The sequence below is a fragment of the Dendronephthya gigantea genome, unplaced genomic scaffold, assembly GCF_004324835.1.
Source record: "Dendronephthya gigantea isolate DGI-Jeju-01 unplaced genomic scaffold, DenGig_1.0 000036F, whole genome shotgun sequence".
In the NCBI taxonomy this organism is placed as follows: Eukaryota; Metazoa; Cnidaria; class Anthozoa; order Malacalcyonacea; family Nephtheidae; genus Dendronephthya; species Dendronephthya gigantea.
In genome coordinates, this window is record NW_021163046.1 from 930,411 (window position 1) to 943,271 (window position 12,861).

The window sequence follows — 12,861 nt, forward strand, 5'->3', positions numbered from 1 at the left end:
AAGATTACTACAAATTTAATAAAAATTCTTAACCATGCAGGCTGGATTCGACCAATTTTCAATGCTGTTCTTGTTTGCCGCCATTTAAAATGAATCTCGAATCTTTTCAATTTTGTATTTTTAAGAGTAGTATTCCCATGATCAATTTTAAAATCTATCCCGCAGTCACGAAAAGTATAATGCCGAATGCATGTATTATAATAATTCGTGCTAAACGTATTTGATATATTTTCTGTCAATTTTCGGTGATCACAAACGCATTTTAGTGATATGGCAGTTGAGAAGAGATTATTATAGGCAATGGAGTATCCCAACCAAGTCTTTTTTCATGAGTTTTCTAAGGGTTCACTACTGAGGTTCAACTATGCTTAATTTTATAGTCCTTTGAGGGGGGCTCAGCCATGTGCACATGGGCGTGGTTTTCGACTGTTTTCAAGATCATTTTTATCTAGTTTATCAATTTGAAGCTCGGTTAATATGATTACAGGGAACTGAATATTCTTAGGCAAATGTCATAAGTTAGCTTTATTCTAAATTAACGGTGTTTGAACCCTTTTGGCGTAAAAGCGAAAATGTTACCCGGTTCCAGTTTACGAATACGGTAACGTATACACAAACCCGTGTCCAGGAGGGAAAAGGAATTGTAATTTAAGATACTTAAAATATTCCGACGTAAGAAAACAGATCAGTTTCATCCGTCTGTTTGAACGTGTTTACACACAGACGAACTAGAAGACGAACTATCAGTTTCGCTTGCCCAAGTTCGTCCAGAAGGATGATCCGTCTCTAGTCAGTAGAAATCGGGTCATTATTCTTGAAAATGGTTGAATCAAATGAATCTTTTATAGCTTGTAAAATACACATTATTAATTTAACTTTAGGACTACAAGAAAATTCTGGTTTTAATTTATTTCCAACCAATTTTGTGGAAAAGACACTCAACATATAATATCATCAAAATTTTAGGTTGTTCTGGACTTATAAGATTTTATCATAAAGTAATAAATCTTGAATGAAATTTCGATTTTAAGGCTATTATAGAACTGTCTACTATTCTGATCGTGTTGGTAAGAGAAAGGTTTAATACAACAATATACTGAAAATGTTTAATGATTAACAAGTGTTCCATGTGACAAATTCAACTTCGTGCGATTTCAAGACGCTTTGCCGTGTCGTCTGACAATCATCAATACTTTATATTTATTTATAATCTATATCTGTGCTTAGCATAAAATTATTATGGTTATCAACTTGTACTCTCACCGTCCCGTCGTAAAATGCACTAGGATGGTTAAGCCTTCTTATTCAGCATTCGTTGGACTGGAGTTTAATGATTTGCATTATTTTAAAGTTTGCGATGCATGTTATAATATTCGTGTCTGTTTATAGCATATTACTTTATGTTATGATTAAGCCAGGCGCACACGACGCGATTTTGTCGTAGGATCGATTTTAGTTGGCAACGTCAAACTGTTTTGATACATCAGATTGCTGTCAGCCGACTAAAGTCACCTAAAAATGACATCGCACACGCATAGATTTAGTCTGGGCCGACTAAAAATCAGGCCATGTGCGCCTGGCTTTACTCCATGCAATTGAAATATTTCTCTTTATTTTGCTTGAGGATATTGTTTAATAAATCAACTGTTGCTATCATGAGCAAAAATAGCTAGGAAGAACTTGTGTATTTTTAAATAATTTTATGACCTTCGCCTGTTGATAAATCTATGAGGCATCCAAAACGATGTTTTGATATTTTTAAGCGGAATCTGGTATGTATTATTTCCTGGGAATAGCGATCATCGAAGCGTAATTCATGGCTGCACACAATACTTTGGTCGCAATGAGAAGAAGTTCAACCTTTATGGTAGGATCCTAACAGTTCCAACAGGATTTCATAATACGATTTAAAATAATCGCTAGCATCTTCGAAATCTTCTTTCTCAAAGCAAACTGTGCCAAGATAGAAGTAGGAACGAAAAACATCCTCATGAATTGGTCCTAGTTTCTCTAATTGAATATTTAGTGCCTGTTGAAGATAATCTCTGGCGTGATCTAAATCCCGTTTTGATAGGCACACAACACCCAGTCGGAAGAATGAAGCAGCAACATTAACATGATTTGGCCCGAATTGTTTCAATCGAATTTTTAGCACGCGTTGATGATAATCACTAGCTTGCTCCAAATCACCTTTCTTCTCACACACATTACCCAGGTTGTTATATACACTAACAAGGTCAACGTGACTTGGCCCCAATAGTTCTAACTGAATTTTCAGCGCTCGTTGATAATAATCATTAGCTTGCTCCAAATCACCTTTATCACTAAACACAATACCCAGGTTGTTGTATGAAGTAGCAACGTCATCATCGTTTGGCCCTAATTGTTTTAACCGAATTTTCAGCGCTCGTTGATGATAATCATTAGCTTGCTCCAAATCACCTTTCTTCTCACACACAATACCCAGGTTGTTGTATGACCTAGCAACGTCAACATGGTTTGGCCCCAATTGTTCTAATCGAATTTTCAGAGCTTGTTGATGATAATCACCAGCTTCCTTCAAATCACCCTTATCATCACACAGATTACCCAGGTTGTAGTATGAAGTAGCAACGTCAACATGGTTTTGCCCCAATTGTTCTAACCGAATTTTCAGCGCTTGTTGATGATAATCACGAGCTTTCTTCAAATCACCCTTATCACCACACAGATTACCCAGGTTGTTGTATGAACTAGCAACATCAACATGGTTTGGCCCTAATTTCTCTAATTGAATTTCCAGCGCTCGTTGATGATAGTCATTGGCTTGCTTCAAATCACCTTTATCTTTACACAAAGTACCCAGGTTGTTGTATAAACTAGCAAGGTCAGCATGGTTTGGCCCCAATTGTTCTAACTGAATTTTCAGTGCTCGTTGATAAAAATCACTAGCTTGCTCCAAATCACCTTTATCCTCATACGCAATACCCAGGTTGTTGTATGAAGCAGCAACGTCAACATGTTTCGGCCCCAAATGTTCCAACTGAATTTTCAGTGCTCGTTGATGATAATCACTAGCTTGCTCAAAATCACCCTTTTTATGACGCAAAATACCCAGATTGTTGTATGAATTAGCAACGTCAACATGGTTCGGCCCCAATTGTTCCAACTGAATTTTCAGTGCTTGTTGATGATAATCATTAGCTTGCTCTAAATCACCTTTATCTTTAAACAAAATACCTAGATTGTTGTATGATTTAGCAACGTCAACATGGTTCGGGCCCAATTGTTCCAACTGAATTTTCAGTGCTTGTTGATGATAATCATTAGCTTGCTCTAAATCACCTTTATCTTTACACAAAATACCCAGATCGTTGTATGATTTAGCAACGTCAACATGGTTCGGCCCCAATTGTTCCAACTGAATTTTTAGTGCTTGTTGATGATAATCACTAGCTCGCTCTAAATCACCTTTATCTTTACACAAAATACCCAGATCGTTGTATGATCTAGCAACTTCATCATGATTTGGCCCCAATTGTTCTAATCGAATTTTCAGCGCTCGTTGATAATAATCATTAGCTTGCTCCAAATCACCTTTATCTTTACACAAAACACAAAGGTTGTTGTATGATCTAGCAACTTCATCATGATTTGGCCCCAATTGTTCTAATCGAATTTTCAGCGCTCGTTGATGATAATCATTAGCTTGCTCGAAATCACCTTTATCTTTACACAAATTACCCAGGTTGTTGTATGAATTAGCAACGTCAACATGGTTTGGCCCCAATTGTTCTAACCGAATTTTCAGCGCTCGTTGATGATAATCATGAGCTTCCTTCAAATCACCCTTATCATCACACAGATTACCCAGGTTGTTGTATGAAGTAGCAACGTCAACATGGTTTGGCCCCAATTGTTCTAACCGAATTTTCAGCGCTCGTTGATGATAATCATGAGCTTCCTTCAAATCACCCTTATCATCACACAGATTACCCAGGTTGTTGTATGAACTAGCAACGTCAACATGGTTTGGCCCTAATTGTTCTAACTGAATTTCCAGTGCTCGTTGATAATAATCATTGGCTTGCTTCAAATCACCTTTATCTTTACACAAAGAACCCAGGTTGTTGTATAAACTAGCAAGGTGAACATGGTTTGGCCCCAATTGTTCTAACTGAATTTTCAGTGCTCGTTGATAATAATCACTAGCTTGCTGCAAATCACCTTTATCCTTATACGTAATACCCAGGTTGTTGTATGAAGCAGCAAGGTCAACATGTTTCGGCCCCAAATGTTCCAACTGAATTTTCAGTGCTCGTTGATGATAATCACTAGCTTGCTCAAAATCACCCTTTCTATGACGCAAAATACCCAGATTGTTGTATGATTTAGCAACGTCAACATGGTTCGGCCCGAATTGTTCCAACTGAATTTTCAGTGCTTGGTGATGATAATCAATAGCTCGCTCCAAATCACCTTTATCTTTACACACAATACTTAGGTTGTTGTATGTAATAGCAACATCAACATGGTTCGACCCCAATTGTTCTAACTGAATTTTCAGTGCTTGTTGATAATAACCACTAGCTTGTTCCAAATCGTGGCACACAATACCGAGGTTGTTGTATGACCCAGCAACGTCAACATGGTTTGGCCCCAATTGTTCTAATTTAATTTTCAGCGCTCGTTGATAATAATCTCTAGCTTGCTCCAAATCACCTTTAGCACGACACACATGACCCAGGCTGCTATATGAACTAGCAACGTCAACATGCTTTGGCCCTAATTGTTCTAACTGAATTTCCAGTGCTCTTTGATGATAATCATTAGCTTGCTCCAAATCACCTTTATCACTACAAACAGTACCCAAGTTGTTGTATAAACCAGCAATAACAGTATGATTTGACCCCAATAGTTCCAATTTAATTTTGAGCGCTCGTTGATAATAATCACTAGCTTGCTTCAAATCACCCTTCATATGACATAAACCACCCAGGTTGTTGTATGATGTAGCAACATCACTATGATTTGGCCCTAATTGTTCTAATTGAATTTTCAGCGCTCTTTCATGATAATCACAAGCTTGCTCCAAATCACCTTTATCCTTACAAAGAACACCCAGATTGTTGTATGAGCCAGCAATGCCACTATGATTTGGCTCCATTTGTGCTAATTCAATTTTCAGTGCTTGTTGAAAATAATCACTAGCTTCTTCCAATTCACCTTTCGCATGGCACAAAGTACCTAGGTCAGTGTAGCAACTAGCAAGGGCAATATGGTTTGGTCCAAATTTCTGAAACACAATTTTTAGTTCTTGCTGGAAAATTTCCATCGAGAGAGAAAACTCGGAAAAGTAACATAGAGTTCTTCCAAAAAAACTATACATATGCAATCCCCATAATTCAGTTTCATAAAATGCTGAGCTCGTTAAGGATAGGGTTTGATTTGGAAACAATCTATTAATTTCTGTTAAAAATGCTTTCAAATGTGGAATGATTTTAATTTTATCTTTCCTGTCTTCGAAAGAATACAATGTTCTTGTGACGTTGTGAATTCGTATTCTTACATTTTGCTCTTCATCTGGTATTTCAACTTTTGATGAATCGCCAATGTCAGTTTTTTTCAAACGATAACGAAATTTGATCGCATCATGCACAACACGATGCAGGCGTATATCACGGTCTTTATTCCCAACATGAACAAACAACGAGCAGTGTTTTATTGCAAGAATTATATCCTCGGCCTCAAACTCGTCTTCTTGCTGCTGAACGTATTTCACAACAAGATCAAGTGGTAGTGGTTCAAACGATATCAAAGAGAAAAGGTTGAATGCATGTTCAAGAATTTTGTTTTTTTCCGCGCAATTTGTAACAGCTAAAAGTACAGCTGCACTCATGGTGGATGAATATGCTGCTGAATTTGTCTGCCGAAGAGGCTCTTCTGTTAATTCTCTTCTCCCTTTTTCAAGCTTTTCTAAGTAATTCCGCCAAGAAAAATCTGGGAGACTCTCGATGACTTGGCCCATATACGCGGCTGCAGCAGCCATTGCCAGTGGTTGACGATCTAACTTCTCTGCCACCTCATATAGTAATGGATCATTGACGTCTGTTGTTGATAACAGGGCAAGAAGCTCGCGACACTCTTGGTCATTCATACCGAGACTAAGTGAAATATGTTTACTTGACAAGCTGTCGAAAGGAACTGCATTTGTGTTTTGTGTCGTCACTATGATTTGACCGTTTTTCCAAACATCGTCGCCCATCAGAGGCAGCAGTGGGGAAATGAGTTCGAGATTTTCTACATTGTCGACGATAATCCACCACTTCTTCCAATTCTTAATTCTGTTGGATATTTGTGATCTTAAATCTTTGATTTTCTCATCTTTTGCTTTAGAAGAGCTCAAAAGATTTTGTAATACGCTCTCGTTGCAATTTAGCCGACGACAAAAATCTTCATATGAATTTAAAAGAGAATCGAAATCTTTTCCGTTCAATGTCATTACAAACATTGCTTCGTGCTTCGCGTGAACGTTTTCCCAAATATCTTCAAAAACTTGCCTGGCGAGTTGAGATTTACCACTTCCGGGATTCCCAGAGATGTAAAAATATGTAAGTTTGCCCTCGTTATCGCTGCGCAACTTTTCAAGATCTTCGCTTATCTCGTGTATCTTGTCAGAACGAGAAACGACTTCATGAGTTGGCTTGGGAGGTAGAACTTGGAGGGATTTAAAGAGGTTTTTAATTCGAACGACTTCTTTGCTTGACAATCCTAATGCATTCAATGCATTTTTAACGTTTGTTATTTTGGTTTGAAAGTCTGCATCGAGGAGCGATTTTTCAGGTTTATGAGTTATTTCATTTCGTAGTTTTCTCAGATTATCGATTTCAGTTTTTTGCTTTGTATTAAGGCTTGCACCAATCGAGTTGGAATAAAGAATTGCATCAAAAAGTACAGTACAATCCCAATCATTTGAATTTCCATGATTAAATTTGGACTGAAGCATTGGTTTATTTGGCCGTTTTCGTTTTTTCTCGAGATTAAACAACTCCTTACCAATGACGTTTGTGTCATCCCATGCTCCAAGAGAAGCCTTGTAAAGTTTGTCCCATTCCTGAATAAAGAATTTTCTCAATTCCTTCCTCACAACATCACTGACAATGTAGTCTGCTCGAATGTAGTTTTGTCTTTCCTCGCTTTCCCATGGTATACCGGACATTTTTGCCCGCTAAAAATTGAAGAACGTTTTTAACTGCGATTCAAGCTAAGAATCAGCTGTACCATGGTTGAATAATAAATTGAGAGTTTGGGAATTTCCCTTTCGACTTCGATATTGCGTTCAATAAAAATAATGAATAATATCAATTTATTGTGATAAGACAGACAATTATTCTGAAGCATGAATTTCAACATGCGCCATATTCTTAGAGGTTTGTGAAGTACTCACCAACTTGATGATATATTCTTTACTTTTCAAAACTCATATTCTAAAAACGAAAGATCAATCACAACAGGAAATTTATACCACATTGATTATGCGGTCTACTGGTATTGTTGTTGTGTGCAAGATAATGATTCTTTTGAAAGGGCTTACTAAGCAAGTATGTATTTCATGATGCAATTATAATTATTATATTTTAGTTCGAAAACAAGATAAAATTGGCGAACTTCTGTCACACAGCACTCATAGAGTGCAAATAATTTGCCTAGCTCGCGACCAATTGAAAAAAGAATTTCGTTTTTGGTTTTCCATATTGCATTCAAAAGAGACGCAATAAAATCAATCAAAGACAGAAGATAGACACGAGCAATGTGTAAATATAAGAGAGAAAATAAACAGACGGCAAAACTGATCGGGATACGACAGCCAATTATTCTGAAGCATGAATTTCAACATACGCCATCTATTGCGTGGGTGGTGAATAGTTTGTGTTTATACGTTTCTTCTGATCGTCAAATCTCAAAGAAACATGCGTCAAAAACTAATAAAACAATTGCAAGCTCTCATAGGTTTTATGAAGTACTCACCAACTTGATGATATATTCTTCACTTTTTAATTCATATTCTAAACGAGAAAGATGAATTATAACATGAAATTTATATCATGCTGATTATGCGGTCTACTGGTCGTTTTGTTGTGTGCAAGATAATGGTTGTTTTAAAATGCTTACCAAGCGAATTTGTACTTTTTATTACTCATTTATTTCATGTTATGTGAGTCTAATGGGTTTGCGTTACATTTAAGAAAAAGGAGATGAACTGATCCAAAGTGAATAAAATCGTCTCACACTCACACAATCAGTGAATGTTGTGACAACTCTGCTCTTACAATGACGTAATTTACATGTTTACTAATATACTTACAGTTACAAATATAAAAGCTGTGCTATCCAAGCCCAGACTCAATTCTGTATGAAAAGATATTCGAATTTCTTAATGTTATATTCTTGTAGAGAATGACATCACGTGTCCATACCTTTATTAAAAAATTGCTCATCTTAGCTGGACGTCTTAATAGCATTCCAGTGATCAAACTGAGCTCTGCATGAGGGCTTATAATCACTTAGTCCAAATAACGTTTTAGTTGACAGTTTTTTCTTCTCAATTCAGAATTTTGATACTAAACTTAGCGTATTCAAATACGAATTAGCTAATATCCGATACCTGCTTTGAAAAATTATACTTTACATCTGCTGTTTATGAAGTACTCGCCAACTTGATGGTGTATCCTGCACTTTTTAACTCAGATTCTAAACGAGGAAGAAAAAACTATAACATGAAATTTATACCATGCTGATTATGCGGTCTACTGGTCTTGTTGTTTTGCGCAAGAAAATGGTTGTTTTGAAAGAGCTTACTCATCAAGTTTATAATATAACATTTATAGTACGCCCGTCCTGATTGGTCGAGAAGCGTGTTTCTATAAATGTGCGGAAACACGGAGTTCCTGCCGAACTTGACAAGCGAAGTAATGTAATGAGAATTTGTAATTGAATAGAATTAATATAATATTTGTAAAAATCTTTTTATTGATTTATATTATAAAAGGAATAGAAAACATTTTTTGATGGTGAACGTTTGGGAAAAATTCGCTCGCGCTGCCGTATAAAATTGAATTAATGAAATTATTTTTCGGTGTAATTGCGGTGTATTGATTATTTTCTCGAAATTAATATATCTAGGTACAGGGTGTATACTAATACAATTAGACAACTCGCCTTCGTTGACTATTTGCTCATAGACAATTCGGACTCGTTGTCTAATTGTTAAATAAAATTGTTCGCGCTCTACGTGCTCGTTCTCCCACTGATTATTTCTCGTTCTCCCAAACTCCCACGCGTGTTTCTATAACTGTATAGAAACACGAAAAATGTTTTCTGCAATTTTAATGCAATTATTATTTTTATATTTTAGTTCGAAAAAAGATCAAATTGGTGAAACCTGTCTCACACAGCCCTCATATAATTCCAATAGCTTGCCTTATAAGCGACTGTTGAAAAGCGGATTTCCGTTTTGATTTTTCATATTGCATTCAAATGAAATTAAATGTAAAAAATATCAATGGAACAAACTTGTGCGTAACAGAAGATAGACACGAGCAATGTGTAAACATAAGAGAGAAAATAGACTGATGAAAAAACTGATCGTGATACAACGGACAATTATTCTGAAGCATGAATTTCAACATACGCCATGTATTGCGTGGGTGGGGAATAGTTTGATTTTATACTTTGCCTCTGAATGTCATATCTCAAAGAATCATGCACTAAAACTAATATAATATATTCTCATTGGTTTGTAAAGTACTCACTTTTCAACTTATATTCTAAACGAGAAAATATTGCAGATATGGTTAAGTTTTTATTTGACAATCTAAATCTGCCGTCACCAACAAAACGAAACGAATATGTCGCCCCTTTATCCACAAATATATATATTTATACACAAACCTTCTGCTTTCGTAATGAATTTTAGTAATTTGACTGTTAAAATCCTTTGAAAATTATGTTATAATAATACTCTCAGTAATGGGAGCCATGCACCAGTTCCACAAATAACAAATTTTGATCAAACGTTACCATCAAATATGTATCTTGAAACAAGCGTCATTGCATATCTGCGCATTTCATTTATGTTCAGCCTGACTTTGTTTGTTTAAGACTATATACAATTGAAAATCCTTGATAATCAGATCTTGCACCCGAGTGCCGGTCAAATACCCAACATTAAAATACACTTTCAGCCTACAGATTAATGCCGCTATGCGAGTAGGAAAATATCGTAAAGGTGGATATGTTCTTTCTGTCAATCACCCAAATAAAGTTTTCATGTATCAGACAAAATAGGAAAGATAAATAATAAAATAATAAATGACGCGTTATTAACTGCGATGAATCGAGCAGTGCTGGTTTTATTAAAACTAAGAGCTATGTAAATATGTTCTTTCAAGAAAAATATATTGAGTAAAAGCTTCGGTTTCCGAAATGTTTTTTTCTCTTAATAAATTGACTGAGCTCTGTAAACGCTGTTTAAATGAAAAGCTAATTTCAATGCAAATATACAAACTTTATTTTTAAACACACTAAAAGATATCTATAATGGAATTACGTATAACATATATTAGCAAATTAATTACAGTTCTGTATTGAAATATATATGAATGTATTACTTACAGTTACAAATATAAAAGCTGTGCTATCCAGAAACCACGCCAAGCCCAGACTCAATTCTGTATGAAAACGTATTCGAATTGCTTAATGTTATATTCTTGTAGGGAGCTATAACGACATGACGTGTCCATACAAATCTTAAATAAAAAATTGCTCTGCTTAGCTTGACGTCCTAATAGCATTCCAGAGATCAAACTGAGCCCTGCATGAGTGCTTATAATTACTTAGTTCAAATAAGGTCTTAGTTGACCGTTTTTCTTTTCAATTCAGAATTTTAATACTAAATTTAGCGTATTCAAATACGAATTAATATCTGATACCTGCTTTGAAAAAGTATACTTTACATCTACTGCCTTGTATTATCTATCTATGTGGTCACATAAGACATGCCTTTGACAAGACAAGACTGGACAAAAACCGGTGGTATAAGTGCCGGTCAAATACCCTGGGTCAAATATCTTGTATATCTGTACATTTCGTTTAGGCTCAGCCCGACTGTGTTTGAGATTCGAATGGAAAACCCCTGATTATCAGACCTCACACCCGAGAAATGCCGGTGAAATATTCAAAATTAAAATACACATTCTGCCTACTTTATGACAACGACAGATTAATGCCACTATATGCGAGTATAAAAATATCGTGAAGGTGGATATATATATTCTGTCAACCACCCAAAGTTTTCATATATCAGGTAATAAGGAATAATAAAGAATAAAACGACGCCTTATTAACTACGATGAACCGAGCAGTGAATGCAGTATACAAATATATTGAATAAAAGCTAAACTGATAAATTTCAACATACGCCATCTATTGCGTGGGTGGTGAATAGTTTGATTTTATGAGTTTCTTCTGAATTCATGTCATGTCTCAAAGAATCGTTCGTCACAACTAATATTCTAATAAGTATACTCACCAACTTGTGAACTTGATGATATATACACTTTCTAACTCAGATTCTAAACAAGAAAGATGATTATAATATGAGATTTATATCATGCTGATTATGAGGTCTACTGACTTTGTAAGCTATAGCGTTCTGTTCAAGATAATGGTTGTTTTGAAATACTTACCAAGCGAATTTGTAGTTTCTACCACTCACTAATTGTAATAGCAAGATTTGTTTCGAAAAAATGGAGATGAACTGATCCAAAGTGAATAAAATCGTCTCACACTCACACAATCAGTAAATGTTGTGACAACTCTGCTCTTACAATGACGTAATTTACATGTTCACTAAAGCCATGCATTCCACAAATAACAAGTTTTGAAACAAACGTTATCATCATTTGTGTATCTCAAAACATGCGTCGAAATGCATTCCATAAATTTCGTGCGATCGTTTTACCGCAATTATGTTTGATTTGGCGCATCTTTTATAGTGCGGTGGTAGTTTTATTAAAACTGAGAACTTGTAAATAAGTTAATATACTAAATAAACTAAAATTTCAACATACGCCATCTGTTGCGTGGGTGGTGAATAGTTTGATTTTACGCGTTGCTTCTGAATATCATATTTCAAAGAATCGTGTTTCATAGAATCATGCGTCAAAACTAATAAAACATACCCAAATAGATTAATCAATTGTTCACAAACTTGATGATATATTCTTCACTTTTTAACTCATATTCTAAACGAGGAAGATTAATTATAACAAGAAATTTATATCATGCTGATTCTGCGGTCTACTGGTCTTGTTATTCTGCGCAAGATATTATATGTAATGCCTTCAAATACCTACCAAGTAAATTCGTATTTTTCACCACGCATTTATTTCAAGTGTGATGATTGTAATGGCTGCATTATTTGTCGAAAAAGATAAACTTTCCAAAATGAATAATATCGTCTCACAGCCACACAATCAGTGAATGCTGTGAAATGCATTCCACAAAATTAATAACAAATATCTCAAAACATGCAGGCGTCATTTTTGTGTGATTGTTTTGTGCAATTATATATATATATCACTGACAGATCTCAAAAGCCGACGTTCTTTCGTCAAACGTCACTCAAACCGGATTTAATTCTGTGTTGGAAAGGTATTCGAATTGTATACCTCTCTTCATGATGTCTTAATAACATTCCAGTGATCAAACTAGGCTCTGCACGAGTGCTTATAACTCTAACCTTTACCCTATAATGCACATACTTAAACTGCATACAGTATGCAGTATAAAACTTTGAATTATATTTTTAAGAAAAATTTT

The 12,861-nt window shown here is 35.4% G+C and overlaps 1 protein-coding gene and 1 long non-coding RNA gene across 3 annotated transcripts; both read right to left on the bottom strand.

Moving 5' to 3' along the window:
* Positions 1-931: 931 nt before the first annotated feature.
* LOC114525849 (tetratricopeptide repeat protein 28-like) lies at positions 932-8,380 on the bottom strand. Of its 2 annotated transcripts, XM_028547297.1 has the most exons (4): positions 8,345-8,380; positions 8,008-8,045; positions 7,427-7,466; positions 932-7,207 (listed from the first exon to the last, which is right to left on the bottom strand). In XM_028547297.1, exon 4 carries the CDS (start codon positions 7,196-7,198, stop codon positions 1,856-1,858), a length of 5,343 nt encoding a protein of 1,780 aa, XP_028403098.1. In that variant the 5' UTR covers positions 7,199-7,207; positions 7,427-7,466; positions 8,008-8,045; positions 8,345-8,380; the 3' UTR covers positions 932-1,855. The 2 variants fall into 2 exon arrangements, with proteins under 2 accessions (XP_028403098.1, XP_028403099.1); XM_028547298.1 differs by lacking the exons at positions 7,427-7,466; positions 8,345-8,380 and having other exon boundaries at positions 8,008-8,040.
* An 8-nt stretch (positions 8,381-8,388) lies between these two features.
* Positions 8,389-11,890, bottom strand: LOC114525858. The gene is made up of 5 exons (XR_003687272.1): positions 11,727-11,890; positions 11,570-11,612; positions 10,654-10,787; positions 8,645-8,730; positions 8,389-8,456 (listed from the first exon to the last, which is right to left on the bottom strand). It is a non-coding gene; the product is annotated as an uncharacterized LOC114525858 (long non-coding RNA).
* Between the last annotated feature and the right edge of the window lie 971 nt (positions 11,891-12,861).